The following is a 22,695-nucleotide window of genomic DNA, read 5'->3' as shown; positions in this document are numbered from 1 at the left end:
ATACCTTTGCACTCTCATGCCTTAGGTTGAAAGTCAACTCTAGGTTTGTTAGAAAGTGATCAGAAAACTCAGGATACATATCCAAAACCTCTAACAAGTCTTCTCGCTGAATCTTATGCAAGTCACAGTATGTGAGTGCTCTTACATCTGCATTAGACTTTCCAGGCTTAGCATAAAGATGAACCATTTCTCCAAATATATCATTTTTTCCTAAGAAAATAAAAAGAAAAAGAGGCTGGGAAAAGGAATCCAAACTAATGTTTTCCTTCTAAAAGTAGAAGGGGGGTCACTAAACAATTGACCAATCCCTGAAAACCAGACTTGGGGAGCAACGTTCCAGCACCTCAACTAAATGCACATCCTATGTTTGGTGAGTGGAAATTTATCTCTAAGGGTGATTGGTTCTTTTATTTCCTTGTTTTGGTTATTTGGCTAACCATCTAGAATGTAGCAAACATATCTTCAGTCCGGTATGCCCCACTTTGCTAGCAAAGGGTCTTGCCATACAGTATTTTAAAGATACTTTCAGGTAGGTGTACTCTGATTTTTTCAATCTGGGGATATGAGAAAGGCTGCAGTGAGTCAGATTCATGATCTTTCTGTCTCGGGATGGTCTCTGCAGGTGATGCTGAGCAAGGGGTTATGGTGGAGCTGTTTCAACACTTAGTGGATTGGTGGAACAATTGGAACACACCTTGTTTCCTAAAAACCACTTTTGAATTTGCCCTTATTAAATATGCCCAACTGCTTAATAAATCTAGTTATATTTTCTCAACATATGTAGTCTTGCTTTTTGTTATATGGCCTTTGTTAGGGAAATTTGTCCTTCTTGCCGTTCTGTAAAATCTAGGGTTATTTCAGTGTCTAGCTTCTAACAGGCCTTCCCCATCACCTCTGCCTAGCCACATACTACCTGCTTTTCAAGGTCTTATTCCATGACAAGATAAGAACAACAGCAACAGTAACAAATATTTATTGAGGACCAGTAGGTGCCAGGCACTGTGTCAAATGCTTAGGTGCATTGCCTCAATTTATTCCTAAAATAACTTAATGAAGGAATTACTAATAATTATCCATATTTTATGAATACAGAAAGAGCATTAAAGTGATAAACTGATTAGCCTAACATCAACTTCTTAGTTGAATGAAGTGGAGAGAGGGAGAGAACAGCCAGAAGTAAATCCCATGCATCGTGACTCCAGAGTCAAAGTTCTTGCACACCTGATACTGTGTATCTAATCTCCTTCCAATGACTTCCCTGAATGCCATGGCCACTTAGATTTTTCTGTTTCTGACTATCAAAGTACTTAAAAATTGTACTTGTGGTATATATACTTAATACATACTGATATATTACTTGATTATATAACTTCTAAAGATAATCAATGGCAATGTAAAATAGTACTCTCTTGTATCTATCCTGAAGCTTCTTTTCATTTTTAGAAAAAACTCCTTGAGTATATGATTTTAGATTTTGGTAGACAACTTCATGTATACCTCACTGTGGAAGCTCTCAAAGACTTTTAAGTAATAAGGTTCTAATTAGTCAAAAAATGCTGTAATATTCTTGTTTTACAAAGGAATTCAGTAACGAGAAATCAAACACCATGTCTTAACTATGTAAGAAAAATTGACATTAGGATAGCCGGGCGCGGTGGCTCAAGCCTGTAATCCCAGCACTTTGGGAGGCCGAGACGGGCAGGTCACGAGGTCAGGAGATCGAGACCATCCTGGCTAACACGGTGAAACCCCGTCTCTACTAAAAAAATACAAAAAACTAGCCGGGCGAGGTGGCGGGCGCCTGTAGTCCTAGCTACTCTGGAGGCTGACACTAACCACAGTTTAAATAAATATGTATCAGCCTTCCAAAAATAGGATAAACGATCATAATTTAAAAGGATTTTAGGGGCTTACATGGAAATAGGGACAGAAAAGGGGTAATTTCCTGACATTCTTTATAGTTTTGGTAGGTCAATATAGATATTATTGTTTTTAAAAAAGACCTGAACTAAATTAAGCCTGGACTTTGTATTTCAATTACCAACATGACTGTAAATGAGCCAGGATCTAGCCAGTCCATGGATATGTCTTAGCAACACTCTAAAATTACTGCTTGATAAAGCAAGAAAGCTTTTTACCTTCTTGTAGAAGCTAGGACTGGCTGATTTGAAGATCGGAAATGCAACAAAGCATCCTCCTTCTCTGGCAACAGAGAACGACAAACTGACCAGGACAAACTGTCTAGGCCAAATCTAGTGAAAACCTAACTTGATTGTGTGGCCTTAAAATGATTTAGAATATGTGTTTATTCTTTGTCAGCTTATTGGTTAGAAAACCAAATTTGGGAAATTAAAAAAAAAACTAATATAATAAAATTATCAAAATACATAAGAAAATCACTTGAACATCTTTATTCATGTATTTGAGTTCTGTGCCATGCCATACTCTGGTTCTACACAGCAGCAGGGAAAACAGACAACATCCCTGTCCTGTTGGAGATAACTATCATATGTGAACATCAAAAGCTGAGTGACAGAAAATCATTGAATTACATGCCCATTATTTAAGTGGAGCTGGATAATCTACAGGGGAAAAAATGCAAATTTTTACAGAAACTAAGGATAGGCGTTATCATAGGGAGAGTGAGGCTTAAACCTACTGGCTGTGTGGTAGGAGAAAAGAAGAATTGACTGCACTTCTGCACTTTTCTCTGTTTCCTTGCTCTTCCCCAGTGTCCTAACATTATAAAGAAGTACTACAAGTTCACATGGCCTAAATTTATTTTTATTTTTATTTATTTTTTTATTTTTTTGAGATGGAGTCTCACTCTGTCGCCCAGGCTGGAGTGCAGTTGCACGATCTCGGCTCACTGCAAGCTCCGCCTCCCAGGTTCATGCCATTCTCCTGCCTCAGCCTCCGCCAGTAGCTGGGACTACAGGCGCCCGCCACCACGCCTGGCTTATTTTTTGTATTTTTAGTAGAGATGGGGTTTCACTGTGTTAGCCAGGATGGTCTCGATCTCCTGACCTCATGATCCGCCCATCTCGGCCTCCCAAAGTGCTGGGATTACAGGTGTGAGCCACCGCGCCCGGCCCCTAAATTTATTTTTAAAGAGGCAGATTAAACATGTGCTTTCTTTTGCACCCAAACCAGTTGAAGTTATGACTAATCTCTTCATCACTTCTATCCCTGGTTGTTAGGTTCATAGGTCTATATTAATTACCTAGTTAAGGACTGTATGATTCCATTTAATCCGACATGGCAGGTAAAAGTGCACAGTGAATAAATGAAATTCATCAAAACATAAACCCAGTTCATGACAGGGCTTTGGCACATGCTAGCAAGTATTTCCTACAACACGTATATTTTATTTTAAGGTGTTGAGGGATCAAGCGTGAAGCTAAGATCTTCTAACATAAAAAAAGAATATGCTTACTATTTTCCTATATTTGGCCTCAAATGTCTAGGTAGCTGCCAAGAACTGAAGAGAATCATCGAAGCATTTACACATCGGAGAAAAAGTGAGACAGTTAAGAAAACATATTTTCTGCAAGGTTAATTTGGTTTGAACTGAATTTTAAATACAGTTTTCAAATTACCCACCACTCTTAAACTGTTCTTATAAATACATACATCAGTCTTTTTTTTTCCTGATCATTTTAAACTATGCATTACAAGCTAATAACTGAATCTGTCACCATGCACTTCTACAACACTCACCCAGAATAGCCACCACAATGTCATCTTTGAGAATTTCAATGGAGCCTCTGGATAAGAAATAAAGTGCAGTGAGGACGTCCCCACAGTGAACGAGGGTGTCTCCTGGAGGCGCATGGGTGGTCTTGAACTTCATTGCCAAAGCTCTAAGGCAACCTTTACTTGCCCCCCGAAAGGCTTTGCAGTTTTGCAGCAACGTCTGGTTGAGATGTAGACAAATGTCTGCTTGCAAGCATTCTGGGAAGCCCTTTAGGACCTGAAGAAAAAAAGAAAGAGTTTCATACTACCAGCCTTCTGGGTATCTCCGCCTGAAATACAGTCAATTTCTTGCTCACAGAACTGCAGGTGTAGTCATTGTCACGCAGGAGTTCCTACAACTCTTCTACCTCGCCTACCTCTTAATGAATACTTGGTTTGCTAAACATGTCAAAATTTTTAACTCAAATACTTGTTCTCTGAATTAACTGCAGGCATTCAGACTCAATACAAATGCTGTCTCATTAAAATATAATGCCTACAACTTTTCACACTGCTTCTCTTTCCCTGTATTATGTTATGTGGCATACTGTGCACAGATATAATGCAATGTGACAATTAATAAGACATAACTAATGAAAGGTGGTACAACTAGAAAGACAATCAACCTTTTGAAAGAATCTCAAGTCAATTTAGGTTGCCATTTCTGGTATACATTTAAGTTATTATTAGTAAAAATGTTGACCCTGAAATAGCCATGGTATTTGTAAATGTCATATACCATAGTGTGCTATTAGTTTACAGTATTTGAAATATTTATGTCTCATATGCACATTATTAACACTAAATATTTTGATAAGCACTGAAAATAGAGAAAAGCAAGGAGGACAGCAAAAACACTTTAAAAGTGTAGTCCAATATTCAGAAATGGAAATTGCACCAGAATTTGCAGTGTATACATAAGCTTCTAAAGTGCTACTGTTTTGACAACCTATTCAGGGGCTAATTTAAAACTTGTTGAACAGATTAAACAATATCTTGTGACAACTGCTACTCAATCTGAACTGAATAAAATTATTTGTTATTTTCATACAATTCTCAATATACAATGGTTCAAAGACATTCAACTCTTGCTTATCTGTGTCTTGCTATTTTGGGTGTCGTACGTAGATTTTCATTTTTATATTGATGTTCTGCTACCAGTACAAGCAGACTCATTTAAATATGCTTTGAGGTGGAGGAATGGGACATTATATAGTGCAATTTATAGTGCAATGATGTAATTTGGGCATTTCCTATCTTTTTGGATCAACCTTGGTATGCCTTCCAATATAGCTAAAAGTAGCCATGAATTGTTTGTAAGGCCAATGCATTTGGCTCACAGAGGAACTTCAAATTAAATCATATGAGAAAAAACATACAGTTATTACTATTGTTAAATATTCAAGTAAGCACAAGGCTCCTACTGTGTATAGGATCACTGTGTAATGCAAGTGGTCAGACTGATATGTTATAAAGAGGATCAATAAGATACCTGAAGCATAATAGTCATGATTTTCTGCTCTTGTTTTCTTCACTGTATAGAATCACTCACATAAATGAATAGGGAGCATTTTAGATGAAAATTCATAGAACTGAATTCTGGTCATGGGTTTGCCCCAGGTTGACTCTTGTACAAGTCACTTCATCAATCTGTGTTTCTCTACCGTAGAATCAGAATCTTTGCAATATTGAATTTAGCCATAATTTCAATAAACTACTCTTAGTGTGTCAGTTGTTAGACACAGCCCATCCAGTTCAGTGCTGCTATAGGAAATCAGGTTTTCATCCTGAAGAGTCTGTATTTCCTTGCTCAGGTCCAAAAAAAATACACCTCCCTTTGATAAGAGTTTCTGGGCGCCATCTGTAATCTCTCCCCTTAACTGTAGCTGTTGGGCTTGGTCTACATGACTGGACTCCTTCCAGGTTCCCTGCTTGAAGGAAGACCTCTCCTACACGATAACTGGCCTAGTCTTTGCCTGTTTCTGCCTCCGGGTGCTGGAGGCCCTTCCTACTCTTTGTTGGAATCTTACATCAACTCAGCTTTCACATGGAACCAGTTGTCTGGGTCACTGATCCCTTCTACCATTTAAACCACTTCATTGGACTCTTTGGCAAGTGATGTAAAACTGGAGTTGAACTAAATTTGGACACAGCATGGTAAAATGCTAGCCACTTTGCTTTCGGGCCAGCATTTTAGAGTGTTGTGGCCAGATTTAGTTCAACTCCAGTTTGGGGGTTGTATAGAATAAAAATACCCTAGTTTATACAGGCCTCTGCATATGAATTACTTCTCCTCTCTGAAGCCCACTGCTGTGGTCTCTGAGTAATTCTAAGTAACCCCATGCAGATAAAGATGTATAAAGCATTACACCAAGTAACAAATCAAATACATCCATCTGTCTTTTAAGATTCACCTGTAATAAAGTACATAAAGTCATTTTATATTTCACATGAGGAAGATACTGCTATGATTATAGTAGTTAGCATAAGAATACTGAGCCACTGAGACTGTAGCTGCTGTTTCTGGCATTTTCCCTTAAGTATCCTTAAGTAAAACTTGGTATAGAAGAAAAATTGCGTCTGTGTGTGTGTGTTTCTGTGTGTGTGCATGCACACACACATACATGTGTATTCAGGCATGCTTTGAGTTGGAAGACAGAGAAGAGATAGAGATGAGATTCTCCATTTCCCTGAATGTGTTACATGAGCTATGGAATCAGACAGGCTTGATCCAAAGTTCTAGCTCCATCATTTACTAGTTTGACTTTGGTCAAATTACTTAACTTATCTGAGAATCAGTTTCTTTTTTTGGGAAAATTAAATTAATAACATGTATTTCACAGAGTTGTGGCCACAATTTAAGTAAGAATGTGTGTAAACCCTTCGATGCACAAAAGATTTTAATAGACAATGTACTTTGGACTTCCTCTGTGTTTTGGTCACAAATTTATTGTTACTGAAAAAATTAGTATATTATTTTAGTTAGGAATAGAAAACCAAAATCTATTGTGTTTTCTCTTTGGTCTGCCTGATAGGGTATTCTCCGCAAGTTTTGTGTTCTGTTGCCTCAGCAGAGTTTAAATGTTTTGTGCATTATTGCATAACCACTTTAAGAATTCTTTTTCCTTGCATCTCATTATAATTCTTGTTTCCTGTTTCTGGCTTGTTATATGTCCTGCAATACTTGAACTTAGGTTGTCACTGTGAGTAGCCCTAAATCCCTTTTGAAATTAGGTAGTTTCTAAAATCAATGTACAGATATGTTCTTGGAATTCCAATAGTTTTAGAATCATCCACAGAGCTTTAAGGATGCTTCAGAAAGTTTTTTCTTCTTAAATATCCCCTGCCCCCAACATTCATTCTATTGGAAGTGACACCCATTGGAAAGGATAACATCAAGTTGGAGGTGCCATAGAGCTGCTGTTGTTACATGGAGAAGATACACAGATGTTGGCATGAACTTGCCTAGGTTAAGGGCTTCTCATATGATGCTAGCCCTTAACGGATTTTCTTAATTTTCTTAAGTTAGTCACATAGATCACTGAAGTAAAACTCAATAAAATTAAGAGTCAGTTGTTGAATGTCTTATTAGTTCTATAGTTTTAATGTCCCAAATAAGTTAGCAGCTCTAGTATCTGGGTTCTGTCTAAGTAAAAGGACTTTAAAAGGGAGAGTTAAGAGTGGGAGCAATAGTGGAATAGAGGTAGAAGTACATTGAAAAAAGTCTGAAATAAGAGGTAGGCTTAAGAAAATATTTATCCAGGGCACCCCTTTCCATTGGCCTCAGCTGTATTGCCTTCTTGGCTTCCAGTACATTGCACGTTTTTGTTTGTTTATTTTTAGGGTTGGTTCCCTTGCTAAACTCTCTGACATAGGACCTCTTCATTTATGACTCAGATGCTGACATTTTACCAGGCCTAGCAGATCTGGCTACAAAGAGTTGCTATGTCAACTGCACAAGTACAAACCAGGACGCATGCTGATTTGGTGATTGTTATATCTATTTCCATTATACTATACACAGCTTTCTTGACTGTCCAGCCTTGAAGCTTTGAAGGTACATATCACCTTCCACTGTGCATTTGAAGCCATGGTTTTGTTTTATTGAGGCAATCTAATTTTAAAGACCAAGAAACACCACCCAGAATCAGTTTCATGGCCTGCAGCTTGAAACAGAAGTTATCATTCTTTTAGCAAATACTTATTAAGTATCTGCTAGATATGGTTTGGATATTTGTCCCACCCATCTCAGGTTGAAATATTATCCGGAATGTCAGAGATGAAGTCTGCTGTGAGGTGTCTGGTCATGGGGGTGGATTCCTCATGGTTTGGTGCTGTCTTCACGATAGTGAGTGAGTTCTCATGAAATCTGGTTGTTTAAAAGTGTGCAGCACCTCCTTCCACTCTCTCTCTTGCTCCTGCTCCTGCCATGTAACATGTCTGCCCCCTTTTCAACTTCTGCCATGACCGTAAGTTCCTGAGGCCTCTGTAGGAGCTGAGCAGATGCTAGTACCATGCTTGTACAGCCTGCAGAAACATAAGCCAATTAAACTTTTCTTTATAAATTACCCAGTCTCAGGTATTTCTTTATAGCAATGCAAGAACAGCTGAATACACTGCTATATGCTAGGCACTATGCTAAGCATGGGAGCATAACAATGAATTAAACATGTCTGAAAATATATCTGGACTTCAAGCCTTTCTCTACATGGCCAAATTAAAACAAAAAATTACAGGGATAACCTGAATTTCCCACACTCTACTTTCACATCAAGTTTGGACATTTATACTGTACATTTACAATACTAATGATTGTTCAAAGAAATTCTCAAGGTAAGAATTAATTTAAGGCAAATAAAATTTCTAATTTCATTTTCAAATACTGGCCTGTATGGGGACAGATTTTAAACATTTCAAGTTCCAGAAAATTTTTTCAAGGCTGCTGCAAATTCTTTATCTTTATTATGATATAAGGTCACTGGAATATTTAATAAATGAATTAACTTCCCTTGGCTTGAATTTATATGAATACAGCTCTTTGGGACTTTCAAAATCACATCATGACTTACAAATGAGAATTTGATCTTTTAAATGAATATGAAATGCTTTCTGTGGTTGTTAAATCAATCCTATAGTTAAGTACTTGAGGACCCCAAATTTAAAGCCATTCAAACACAAATAACCCAACAACAACAAAACAAAATAGCGTTATTAAATCAGAGTAAAACTCATAAAGAGATATCACAAAAAACAAAGAGAGAGCAAAAATGAAAGTAGTATTTCATACTAAACATCTATCAAATATGACCAGACATTAATTCAGAATTATTCAAATTTATGTAAAACTTCTCTAAAATGTACATATGCTGACACACACTTAATGACACACAATTATAATATTGTTAATATTTGTAATTAGGTAGTAAGTGAATTCAAATTTTCTTGAGCCGAGTAATGAATGCAAAAATCAATGTGTGCCAAAGTTAATATAAGCCTGAACTTCTGATTTGATGTATGTGCTTATCAAAATGACATGTCTTATTAACTTTTAATAAGTAATTCTTTAAATTTAAACTTCTAAATTTATACCAGTAAAATAATTATAGTATCTATTTTATGTGTTGGAGTGCAAATGGAAAAGAAGTTTAGCTCAGGCCTATGACAAATTATAATTAAAGAAATATGTCCGAAGTTTCAGTCACTGGAGTCAGAAGGGAGAAACATCCTAATAAATGAAGTTGTTTTTCCTATATTTATATGTCACTATTCTGTCACCTTTCACGGAGAAAAGATAGATATTCATCTTCTTAATCAAATTGTACCTGGCTGCTGATAAAGATAGCCAAATGGATTTAAATACTCATAATGTGTTGACAATAAACTATTACTCTTTCCTCAGATTAAAAGTACAAGATTCAATATTTACTGTTTCTAAGGCCAAGTTCCAAAACACTTATGGTGGTTATACTTTCTCGATTCTGTTTGGATAAGTGTCAGTAATTGAGCTGGTTCCTTTTTTTTTTTTACATGCCAAAACAAGTCTCTCCAGGGTCCTTCCACAGGATTGTAAACTCCTGTATTTGCTTTCTGAAAAGAATCAAAATGTATTCTCTAATTGATATCCCATATCCAGACAGTGTGAGAAAGTTTATCTATGTTGTAATGAATGGTTTTTGATTTATTTCACTTGGTATAGTTGCAGAGGGGAGCATTCCCAAAGGCAGGCTGAATAAGGCACATTTAGGAAGTCTGAGTGTAGCAAATGACTCCTCTAAATAGTACATTAATCATATGGATGACTTTGGCAGCTGTGATAACTGATATTAGGAAATTTTCTAGGGAAATTCTCTGGGTCATTAAATATACTTAAATGTTGACAAATTAGGATTAATTAAAACACAAATTAACACTCCCTATGAAACACTAAACCTCAAGCATGATTATCAAATAGATGAGTAATATATTAAAAACTTAAATCTCTGTCCTAGCGTAAAGCTTTAATATTTTATAGCATTTCCTGATTCTGGTAAAATTATTGTTTTCAATGTGAGCATTCAGCTTCTAAAAAATCTTTAGCACTTGTAAGATACTAAACCCTGCTTTTTGGTGTTTGTAGAAGCTAACGTCCCAACTTAATGGATTCTGCAATTTCTAGGTCATTTAAGATCATTTTTTTCCTATGGGTTAGCCATTGAGAAATAGGAAACATACATATTTCCTGCTTGGCAATTACATGTTAAATACTCCATTTTAACCACTGACCATGATAGGTAGACTCTTATAGTTGTTTTTAATCTTACAAATATGTATTGCCTAGTTTGAAGCCCAAATTGTTTCATCATCTAATTTCTTATTTCACTTTCATGTGGTTGATGAAAAAATAAGGAAAGATTTTATTGTATAAAGCCATCACATAAGGCCAAATTGTTGTCAAAGCAGAGCATTATGGAATTCACAACTGTGGGAATATTTATAAGCATTGAGAGAATAAGCTAATTTTCTTCATGTGACTTTTCAACAATTGGCATATGATTTATATCCCTTAGGGAAAAAAAATATGGGCAGAATAAAAACCTGTCACACACAGACAGAGATGACAATGTTGTAAATCCCAAACCAGTTTTGGTAATGGTAGAGTCCTTGAAAAATGAAACAGAATTATCCTTCCTATTTCTCCTGCAACTCCATTTAACAGTGTGACTATGAGATGTTTCATTGCTTTCAGACGGAAACTTAAACTTTATCCTGATCCAAATTAAGTCAAGGATGGGTAGAAGTGTGGGCCAAGGATGGGTAGAAGTGTGGGTGATGATGTGTGGGCAGAGGGGATTTATTGCTTTCATACACATGTCCTTGTTACCCAAGCTCTGGAGTCCTTCTGTTAATTCTGCAGAAGGCTGACTTAAAAAGGGTGCCTCCGGATTTCTAAAATGAAGTCTCAGGGGAAAACTTGGAACCCATTAAAGTTTCTAAGGGCAACAGGAGGGATCTGCATCCTGAGGAGCAGTTTCAGGACCTCTCCTCCTTGCCCCTGCTCATTTATTTGAGAGAGGTAGTCGGGGAAGGGATGAACAGAATATAACCATAGTGGATTCTGTTGGATGCTCTACAAATAGTTCTTCCCAAATGGATTGATTGTAGATGACCTTAGCTTGCCTACAAAATAAGGAAAAAGGAGGTACAATCTACCAGGTGATGAAAAGAATAATTTAAAAACCAACATGTACTTAAAATACCATCTAGAACTTGAATCAAGTTTTACGGTTTCAGAAACATTTATCATGTATCGTATTTTAGCATCAAATTTTTTATTGAGTTGTCAACATTATGTGAGGAATACACATTGGCAATCACCCCAGTTTTCAAATTTGAAAGCAGAGGCAATGTATTGGGAATTTTATTTGTAGAAAAACTAAGACTCCAAACTTAATCCAGGGCTTCTTCAACCATTTTGACTTATCATTGCTGTCCATCAAATTGGATTTCTAAAGTTGATAACAGAATAGTGAGACATAAAATGTTTTCCATTCATCTAATTTTTTGGTTTTATAGAAAAGTAATAAAGGGTAGAAATCTAGCACAGATGATATTTTCACTTTTTACCAGTTGGGTATTTGTTTCTTGGGAATTTTAAGACTGGACAACAATTGTTTTTGAGGGAAAGCGGATGGCTGTATTAGCAGTTATCTAACTTTTTGTAAAATATTGGAAGCTTTCAAAATAGTGGAAGTTCTCTTCCTCTACCTAACAAATTCCCCTCCTATAAAATGTATTGACTGTTACTTAGCACTCTGAATGCTCCAAATACCAATGTATCTACATACATTTTTGCTTCTACCACTTGAGTCATAAAACAGCTGTGTGTGTTTCAAACCTATTTATGCCAGCTGAACTTGTTAGTGGAATTACATAATTCAATCATATAATACATAAAAGAATAAAATTTTGTCTAAAGAAGGAAAGCAGTGTCTCCTCCCCCTGCCTATCCCAACTATGAAAATAAAGGTGAACGCTTCAGAAATCTTTTATAAAGGTGGGTCATTAAGAAAAATGCAACCAGATTGATAGATTAGGTGTGGGATCTTAAATACTTGAAAAGTAGAAATTTTATAGTCACTAAACTCTGATTATAATCCAAGAAATAAGGAAAAACAATTAAAAAGTAACCATAAAAGAGGAGTACTTAGAAATTAAGAACAATATTCGATGATAATTTTTTGATAAAAAAGGAAACAATTTAGAAAACAATAAAACAAGAATATTTCATTTTAATACCTGTAGAACCACAGAAAACTTGTATTCAAAGAAATATGTATACTCTTTCTTTATATAAAAGAGTATACATTTTTTGTACGTATGCAAAGAAATATGTATACTATTTCTTTATTTTGATACCTTCATTATCAAAATAAAGCCTCAGACAACAAAATAGTTTAATACAACCGTTAAGAATAATAAAGTTATCAAAAAATAAGAAAGAGAGAATTAATGGAGGCAAATGCTGAAAATGAAAAGAATAGTAGCAAGCTAGCTTAAATACATCTAAAGGCTAATTCCTTGAATAAAATCAAATAGAATATATAAATCTTTCAAAGATCTGCTGAAGGAAAGAAGAGAGAGAGAAAAATATGCAAGTTCAGGAATAAGAAAAGCAGATGCATGCGCTGATTCAGAAAATATTAAATATCTTATAAGAGAAGCCTATGTGCAATTGTACAACTGTGGAAGCCTAGATAACATGCATGAACTCTTGATAAAATGTAAATTATTATATTGACTAAGGAAGAAGTAGAACAAATAATTACCAAGTAGAGTGGGAGAGGTGATTAAAGACCCACTATTAAAACAACCAGACGATTTTACAACTGATTTCTTTCTAACACTTAAAGAGCATATAACCATTAATGAATATCATTATAAAATAGATGCAAAATACTAAACAATTGACTAACCAATAATATCAACAATGTATCAAAAAATCTATAATCAGAAGTCCTACTCAGAGGAATTAGGTAAGAAAGAGAAATAAAAGGCATACAAATAATAAGTCAAACTATCTCTCTTTGCAGACGATATGATTCTGTATCTAGAAAACACTATACACTCCACCAGAAGACTTCCAGATTTAATAAACAAAGTTAGTAAACTTTCAGAATACAAAATCAATGTACTAAAATCAGTAGCATTTCTATACACCAGTAACACCCAAGTTCGGAGACAAATTAAGAATGCAATCTCATTTTCAATAGTCACATAAAGAATAAAATATCTAGGAATACAGCAGACCAAGGAGGTGAAAGCTGTCTGCAGTGAGAATCACAATATACTGCTGGAAGAAATGAGAGATGACACAAAAAAATTGAAAAAAACATTTCATGCTCATGGATGGGAAGTATAAATATTGTTAAAATGACCATATAGCCCAAAGCAATGTACAAATTCAATGCCATTCCTGTAAATGTACCAAAGTCACTTTTCACAGAATTAGACAAAATTATTCTAAAATCATATGAAACCAGAAATATGCCTGAATTGCCAAAGGAATTCGAGACAAAAAGAGCAAAGCTGGAGGCATCATACTACCCAACTTCAAACTATACTAGAAGGCTACAGTAACCAAAACAGTGTGGTACTGGTAGAAAAACAAACACAGACTAATGGAATAGGATAGAGAAACTAGAAATAAAGCCACACACATACAGCCACCTGATTTTCAACAAAGTTGACAATAATAAACAATGAAGAAAGGATTCCTTATTCAATACATGATGCTGGGATAACTGGGTAGCAATATGCAGAAGATTGAAACTGGACCTTTATGTTTCTCCATCAACAAAAATTAGCTCAAGATGGATTAAAGACTTAAATATAAGACCTAAAATCAATAAAAACTCTAGAAGAAAGCCTATGAAATGACATCCCGGGCCATATTATTACCAATACCTTTTCAACCTTGGCAAAAAATTTATGACTAAATCCCAAAGCAATTGCAACCAAAACCGAAATTGAAAAGTGGAACCTAATTAAATGAAAGACATTCTGCACAGCAAAAGAAACTATCAACAGAGTAAACAGACAACCTACAGAATGGGAGAAAATATTTGCACACTGTACATCTGATAAAGATCCAATATCCAGAATCTATAAGGAACTTATTAAGCAAACTTACAAGCAAAAAACAAAGAACTCCAATAAAAAGTGGGCAAAGGACACAAACAGATACTTCTCAAAAAAAGGCATACAAGTGGCCAAGAAACATATGAAAAAAATGCTTATCATCAATAATTATCAGAGAAATGCAAATCAAAACTCCAGTGAGATACCATCTCACACCAGCCAGAATGGCTATTATTAAAAAATCCAAAACCAATAGATATTGGTGAGGTTCTGGAGAAAAGTGAACACTTGTACACTGCTGGTGGAAAATGTAAATTAGTTAAGTCACTATGGAAAGCAGTGTAGAGATTTCTCAAAGATCTTAAAAGAGAACTATTCCATTTAACCCAGCAGTCCCACTCTTGGGCAAATACTCAAAGGAAATTAAATTATTCTACCAAAAGGACACATGCACTTGTATGTTTATTACAGAACTATTCAAAGTAGCAAAGACATGAAACCAACCAATACAAGATGCCTATCAACGGTGGACTGGATACAGAAAATGTGGTACATATATGCAATGGAATACTATGCAACCATAAAAAAGAATGAAATTATGTCCTTTGCAGCAACAGGGATGCAGCTGGAAGCCATTATTCTAAACAAACTAACGCAGGAACAGGAAACCAAGTACTACATGTTCTCACTTATAAGTGGCAGCTAGACATTGAATACACATGGACATAAAGATGGGAACAATAGACATTGGGGACTGCTTGAGGAGGGAAGGTGAGAAGGAAGAGTGGTAAGAAAGGGTACCACTGGGCACTATGTTCACTACCTTGGGATCATTTGTACATCAAGCCTCAGTGACACACAATTTACCTATGTAACGAACCTGCATAGGTACCCCCAAACCTAAAATAAAAGTGGAAGAAAGAAAAAATTTAAAAATTTTTTAAAAAATCTATGCTCAAGTAGGATGCATTTCATGAGTGCAAGGGTATTTTAGTAGTATTCATCTTAACATTTCTTTAATTCAAATCAATTATTAGATTTTTATTAAAATGAAGAATCTGTTAATCTACTTTTTAATTAAAATTTTAAAACATAAACATCAAACTTTTTTTTCAAAATTATTTTGAGAGATTCTAGAGAACTGAAAACACCCCAATAAGTGGTGCTATTAAAAATAGAAAATGAATTTATCTCTTTTTGCTGCTGATACGATTGTATGCTTAGAACATCCAATAGTAAATCCTCAAGAGGACCACCCACCATTCAAACAAACCGGAACAAACCAAATTAAGCCAAACTAAAAAGTACTATCAGAATGAGGTCAAATTGAACCAAACCAAAAAGAAGTCCTTCAGAATTTGTTAAAGAAAATAAATTGACCCAAAACTTGGTTACAGAGAAAACAAATTGAACCATACAAAAAAAAAATTATATCAGAATTTGCTAAAGTGGCTGGATAGAAGATAAATAGTTTTATTCTTTATGATCTATAAGCGGGTAAAAATGGAAATGTATAATATATTTTATTTGATTCACTATGCTATATAAAATTAATAAAGATATTTAACAATAAAGGTAAAAATTTTTAGGAAGAAAATGATAAAATCTTATTGAATTGGATTTTGTTTTTTAAGATATAAACCAGTGACTCTCAACCTTGTCTACATATTAGATTTATAAAAATACTGACACAGACTTTAAGCAATTCTGATTTAACTGTTATAAAATATTTCAGATGATTTTAATGTGCAGCATGGGTGAGACTTAATATTTAAATACCAAAGTTATATTTAAATAAGAGTTAAAGTAGACCTACAATCCATTTTCTATATTTCCCAAGAAATAACAGGGAAGAAAAATGGCCAGCTACTGACAAGCATTAGTGACCCACTCCTGGCAAACACAGTAAGGGCATTTATTAGTGGAATAGTTCCCGTTTATGGAGTATTTTTAGCAGGATATATCTAAATAATCACCTATGATAGGCCAATCTTTCATTAATAGATTTAATAGAACATGACTTTCTGGAAAATGTCATATAAGCTGTGTAATGTCCAGAATGTAAAATGTAAATGTTTAATGACCAAAAAAGATTCTGTTTAAGTGTCGTATAATAACATATATCATTTACAGTCCTACGTTAAATCTGAGCCAGAACTCATACTAATATTGTAAGGAAGATCTCTGTGCCTATGCTCATAATTCCTTAATTCTTGAAATTATCAGTAAATCTTGATAGTGGTTATGATTTCTCACTCTTGGGAGCCATATTTAACAATCTGATCTTTGGGTTAATTCAAAAGCCTAACATGGAGTAAGTTGTAACTGAATTTAAAATGTCATATATTTTTTATAGAAGAATAAATGCTCTCAAGTAGCCAGGAGAAATAAGCAAAATAAGATTAGTAAGTGTCGACCTATCTTATCAGATATTAAAATATTATATAAAGCTGCTAAACACAAACCATTTTTTTGTTTGTTTTTTTAGACGGAGTCTTGCCCTTGTCCCCCAGGCTGGAGTGCAATGACATGATTTTGGCTCACTGCAACCTCCACCTCCTGGCTTCAAGATATTCTCCTGCCTCAGCCTCCCAGGTAGCTGGGATTACAGGCATCCCCCACCAACCATGACCAGCTAATTTTTGTAGTTTTATTAAAGATGGGGTTTCACCATGTTGGCCAGGCTGGTCTCGAACTCCTGACCTCAGGTGATCCACCCAACTTGGCCTCCCAAAGTGCTGGAATTACAGGCGTGAGCCCCTGTGCCCAGCCAAACCATTCTTATACTACACTGAGTGGACAAATAGAGCAGCCTTTAGAGTCTAGATATATATCCCAATTATACCCAATGATGTAATGTGTAACGCAAGTGGTATTTTAATTAAATGAAAAAAGGAATGGTTTATTTAATAAATTCTACCATGACTATTTTCTATTCATGTGAAGAAAATAATTTACAAAAATAGATTTCAAACACATTGTGGAGTTCTCTTTCTAAACATATACCAAATCTTATAAAAAAAATTTAGGAAATTATATAATCCAAAGTTTAGTAAGGTCTTTTAAAACAGGAAAGGATCTATGAGCTATATAATAAAATTGACCAATTAGACAATATTAAAAAAAAAACAACAAAACTTTTGTATCCAAAATAGTCCTTAAATAAACCAACATACTGAAAAGATATTAGGATCAAATTACAATATGAAAAGCATTAATATCTACAAAGAGTTCTTATTAAATAAAATAATATAGAAAAGATAATTGAAAATATGCAAAAAATGCTATGAATGGGCAATTCATAGAATAAAAAACCAAATAAGGTGTGTGTATGTATATATGAATGAATGAAAAGGTGCTTACATTTAACAGCAGCTCAGAAAATGTCATTAGAGTAAAACAAACTTTCATATATCCATTAAACTGGCAAAATTAAAAGAACCATAACATCCAGTGCTAGTAAAGGGAAGGGGGAAAAGTACCAACATTGTTGATAGAAATGTAAATTGTTAAGCATTTTTGGAATGTAATCTTATAATAGCTATTAAAATTAAAATTACATATAATCTTTTACTCAAAAATCCTTTATCTGAGAATCTACCCATAAATATAAAAGTATAAATAAGGGAAATATATGTAAGTGGGTTTATTGCAGTATTGTTTGAAGTGGCATGAAATTGGAAATCAAACGAATGCCCAGCAATGTAGCCATTAGTATAAGAGAAGAAACTATTAGTATAATATGTAGTTATATATTATTATATTATGTATTATATAGTTATAGTATATAAAATAAACTAGTATGGAATGTATGTGCCATTAAAAGGAATAAATTAGTTGTATTAGCCAACTTGGAGGTATTTTCACAAGCTATTAAGTGAGAAACATGGACTGCACATAATTAAATGATTTTATAGATTAAATTATGCAACTATATGTGTGTGTAAATATGTATATATATGTGTGTATACATGCAAAGATAAGTATAATTATATTAGCATATAAAAAGGTATGGAAGTTTACACACATAGGTAATAGATAATGGGATGAGTAAAGTATAAAAATTGAAGTATAAGAAACCTTTAAAATGTTGCATTTAAAAGTCTCTCATAAAAAAGTAGAGATGTTGCAATTTTATTTAAGTAAAATTTGTGTATATGAGAAGGCAAATAACTTTTTATCTAAGGAATGCAAGCCCCTTTAAATTATGAGGTCTATAGAGGCAATGACATGTGAGAGCAGTCACGTCTTACTCCCCACCTTAAGCTAAGTAATCCACCTGCTATCGGGACTCTAGACTGAGAGATCCACCAATTGATAGAAATTGACCTAACAACGCTATATGCTAGATACCATAAATCATGCCCTATAGTTTAACAATGTATAGCTAATCACTAACCAGTCCTATTTCTGTAAACCAATGAGAGTTCCTGACAAACAACTTTTCTAATTGCCCACTCTCCTGATTTGTCCCTTAAAAAATAGAAAAATAACAACAACAACAACAAAATGAGCAAAACAAAACCAAAAAATCTTTGAGCCTGTCCTTTGTTCTCTGGAGCATTTCCCAGTGTTTCCCAGCTGCAAGTCCTCAACGTCGGTCTAAATAAACTCTCTATATAAATTTTGCTTCAGTTTCTTTCTTTAGATTGACACATATCTATGAAATGTGCACCATCAGAGAAGATGCTTCGCAATTTAAAAACAAATTCTTATCAGGCTATGATAAGTCTGTAAGAGGAAAAAATGGACGTATATGATATGTCACAAGTATGGTTGCAAGGTGATGTTACATCGGGGTGTTGTCTCTAAGTGAAAAGATATAAAGTACTTTTTAATTACTGTAAAACAAATTTTTGTACTGTTTGATAATTTACAATGATTCTGTACCTTAATTTGAAAAATTTAGGTCTTCCTAATGTTTCCTTTAACTTTGCTTCAGTGATTGGTTAAGATATTTTTTCTCTTTAAGAACTGCCAATATAAAAGCCATAAGCGTATGAGAACCAATCATTAATGTTTAATAACAATTTTTTCAAAAGATCTCAATTCTGTATGCTAAGATGGGTGAGAATGAAAGGAAAGGGAATAAAGCAAAGTGCAGATTTAAATTTCCATTGAATGTTATTCTCATATTTAGAAAACATGAGATACAAATGTTATGTAACCTAGTACTTTTTTTCATTCTGACCACTGTCTACATGCTTCCACTCTGCTTTTACTCCAAGAATGTCTATGTCTATGATTACTCTAGGCCAGCCTATATATTTTTGTTTGTCTTTTAGAAGTCTGGTGTGTAAAATTTTGCACCATGTAGCTGTTTTTCTGGCATTATAGTCGCCTTTGTTCTTTAGATATCTAGTCAAAGAGAATTGCTTTATTACAATTCTCTGACCTCACTGTGGTGTTGCCTGCTATTAAATATTAAGAATAGCTCATACACTGGGCGCAGTGGCTCACGCCTGTAATCCCAGCACTTTGGGAGTCTGAGGAGTGCAGATCACAAGGTCAGGAGTTCGAGACCAGCCTGGCCAATATGGTGAAACCCCATCTCTACTAAAAATACAAAAATTGGCCGGGCATGGTGGCAGGTGCCTGTAGTACCAGCTACTGGGGAGACTGAGACAGGAGAATCGCTTGAACCTGGGAGGCGGAGGTTGCAATGAGCTGAGATCTTACCACTGCACTCCAGCCTGGGCAACAGTGTGAGACTCCATCTCTTAAAAAAAGAATAGCTCATAGACAAAACAGATAAAATTATAGTTAGGCTCCGGGCTAAATCCGTATCTTGGAAAACATATTTTTCTAGCACTCACACCTTTCTATTCACAGCACAGAATCAGATGATAGCTTGAGATTCACCTCTATGATCCAAGTAAAATAATTTAGCCTTTGTGGAGAGTGAGTCTTTGGCTTATTTTCCCACTATGGCCGGTTTTCCTAACTGCAGACATGTTTTAGCTTTGTGTGGGTTGCACAGCATACTGATCTAAGAAGATTAACAGAAGAGAGGGCAGAATGAATGACAGCATATATGGAAATGATTCAGCATAGCTCTGGAGTGTTAAAAATGCATCATCACAGGTGATGCCCCCCACCCCAACCCAATAAAGAAAGCTCTTATCAGATGGTCCCTAAGGTGAACGTAAAGTTCTACTGGGGGTGGCTCACCTGGATAATAGGAGCCCAAGATGCAAAGTAAAGGAGATTTCTTTTTAGGTATATCTGGCATGAAACATGTAATGATTATGTATTTTTTCCATCCACGCTCATCCACATGGATTGCAATATGTCTAAACTGAGAAAAACAATTAAAATATATCTAAATTTCTTGAGCTATTGCTGCTTTAAGGCTATATGATAATTTGGTCTAAGATGAATTACATCTGAATGTTTTCACTTTTAAAAAAATGATTATGAAATATGACATATTGGGTGGACCATTTTCATATCCATTTATAACATCAATCCCAGTCCACTGGGTATGTCTTCTACTAAAGAAAATATTGGGCTTTTATTTTGAAAAAAAATTGTGGATGCTTTGATTCCATTAGATTTAAGAAATGCTGAGTTATTCTAGTATTTGAATGAAAAGAGAATTAAAATCATATTTCCAAAGAATATGTTATAACTGAACTTTGATGATCTCTATTTTTTATTAATGACTTAACCTGTGTTGATTATCAAGTGATCTGAAACTGAATTGAGTTGAGTTATTCCTGTGCTCCTAACACTCCAAAGTTTTTTGAAACACATCATACCCTTCAGCATAAGAAATTCCACTCTACAGTTCTATTCAAATAGGAACATTATTTTAAGGATTTAAAAAACAATTTGAGACATCATTTCCACCTTCCAACTACTGTAAGAGTAAAATTATTAATAAACAGAGAAACTGAAGCATCAAAGTAGGTTCACCACCTCAGTGTAATGCTTCTGTAGACTTTTTATAGTATGGAAGGCTCTAGGGCATACTGTCATTATTTTTCCAGACTTCAAATGGGCTAAAGGTCAGATCCTACCACTGAAGAACTCACTTTGCATAGAAGCACCATGATTACAACTGTAAATAAGTCCTCCTTGATGATGGTTGGAGACCACGATGAAGTGACCATCATCACTTGTGAAAGATGAACATGTACCATTTGTGACCTGAAAACATTAGATGCCTGTCTTAAGCTTGACATTGCTCATGTCAGGGGGCTCCAGATACTGTTTTCTTGTTCTTTGTGATATTTTGAAGCACTGTAGGGTAAGTAGCCTTGGTGTAAAATAGGAAAGGCAAGTGAACTTTGCCTTTTAAAAGCACCTGCTATTAAGGAGCTGGCTACAGTAGGTGATCATGAGTGATAAATTTGTGTGTTCATAGTGGTAGACTTCTTGCCAGTGTGAAATTTTAGTACATTCCCAGTTTCTGTAGAGCCAGGCAATTCCTGTCAACTAATCTACACGCAGATGACAACATCTTTTTAAGTGCATTGTGCAAAACTATTACTTTAGTTCAACTCTTAAATGGTAACTAGGTATTTATTTATAGAAAACCAAAAGGTGTGCCAGTCCTGTGGGTCATTATCATTTAAATGTACGTTTTGGTCAATCTTTATGCCCCCTTTTAAATGCATGAAGGATTATCTGGATATGAGGGCATCATATTTCTAAAATTTTGTTACAGCTGTATGATACACATATCAGTCTAGGTCAAGGACTGTATTTATCAACATCAGTAGATTAAAAATCATTAGAAAAAAGTAAGGGAGAGGAAAGCAATACAGTGAAGGCAAGCCATGCTACTTTGCAAATTTTGCTTTTACATTTCTGATGGAGTATATTGTCACAAGGATTGTTTTCATCCGAGTTGCTGAATTGAACATAACTGAAAGAGTTCACCATTACACTTCACTATGGTGTATCAAAACACTCTGTGATCTTAATATAAAGGTCTGGCCCAGATGAAGTCTTTTAAATAAGTGTAGAGAATGATTGTAACACAGTTTTTGATGGAGTAGTGTTAGACTGTACATGCAGAGATAAGCTCTGTGTTAGTAGTGGAGGCTACTCTGACAGATCACAGAGAAACTAAAAGTTGTGCAGGTAAAGAAAGTCAAATTTTTATTAAAATGTTCCTTGGAAATCACATCAGCTCCAAGCAATATAAATTTCTATTAAACAGTATACCATTCTTTTTTTTTTTTTTTTTTTTTCAGGCGGAGTCTCGCTCTGTCGCCCAGGCTGGAATGCAGTGGCGCGATCTCGGCTCACTGCAAGCTCCGCCTCCGGGTTCACGCCATTCTCCCGCCTCAGCCTCCCGAGTAGCTGGAACTACAGGGCCCACCACCACGCCTG

At 35.0% G+C, this 22,695-nt stretch overlaps 1 protein-coding gene across 1 annotated transcript in view; it reads right to left on the bottom strand.

Moving 5' to 3' along the window:
• KCNH7 (potassium voltage-gated channel subfamily H member 7) overlaps positions 1-22,695 on the bottom strand; it is a 485,293-nt gene that overhangs the window by 27,754 nt on the left and 434,844 nt on the right. Inside the window, exons 10-11 of the mRNA XM_017890966.1 lie at positions 3,721-3,973; positions 5-210 (exon numbers count right to left, since the gene is read on the bottom strand). Coding sequence (XP_017746455.1) covers positions 5-210; positions 3,721-3,973 — 459 coding nt within the window. The remainder of the gene's footprint in view (positions 1-4; positions 211-3,720; positions 3,974-22,695) is intronic.

The sequence above is a fragment of the Rhinopithecus bieti genome, unplaced genomic scaffold (assembly GCF_001698545.2).
Source record: "Rhinopithecus bieti isolate Rb0 unplaced genomic scaffold, ASM169854v2 scaffold_19966, whole genome shotgun sequence".
In the NCBI taxonomy this organism is placed as follows: Eukaryota; Metazoa; Chordata; class Mammalia; order Primates; family Cercopithecidae; genus Rhinopithecus; species Rhinopithecus bieti.
The sequence above is the reverse complement of the archived record's forward strand: the minus strand, read 5'-3'. Positions and strand labels throughout refer to the sequence as shown.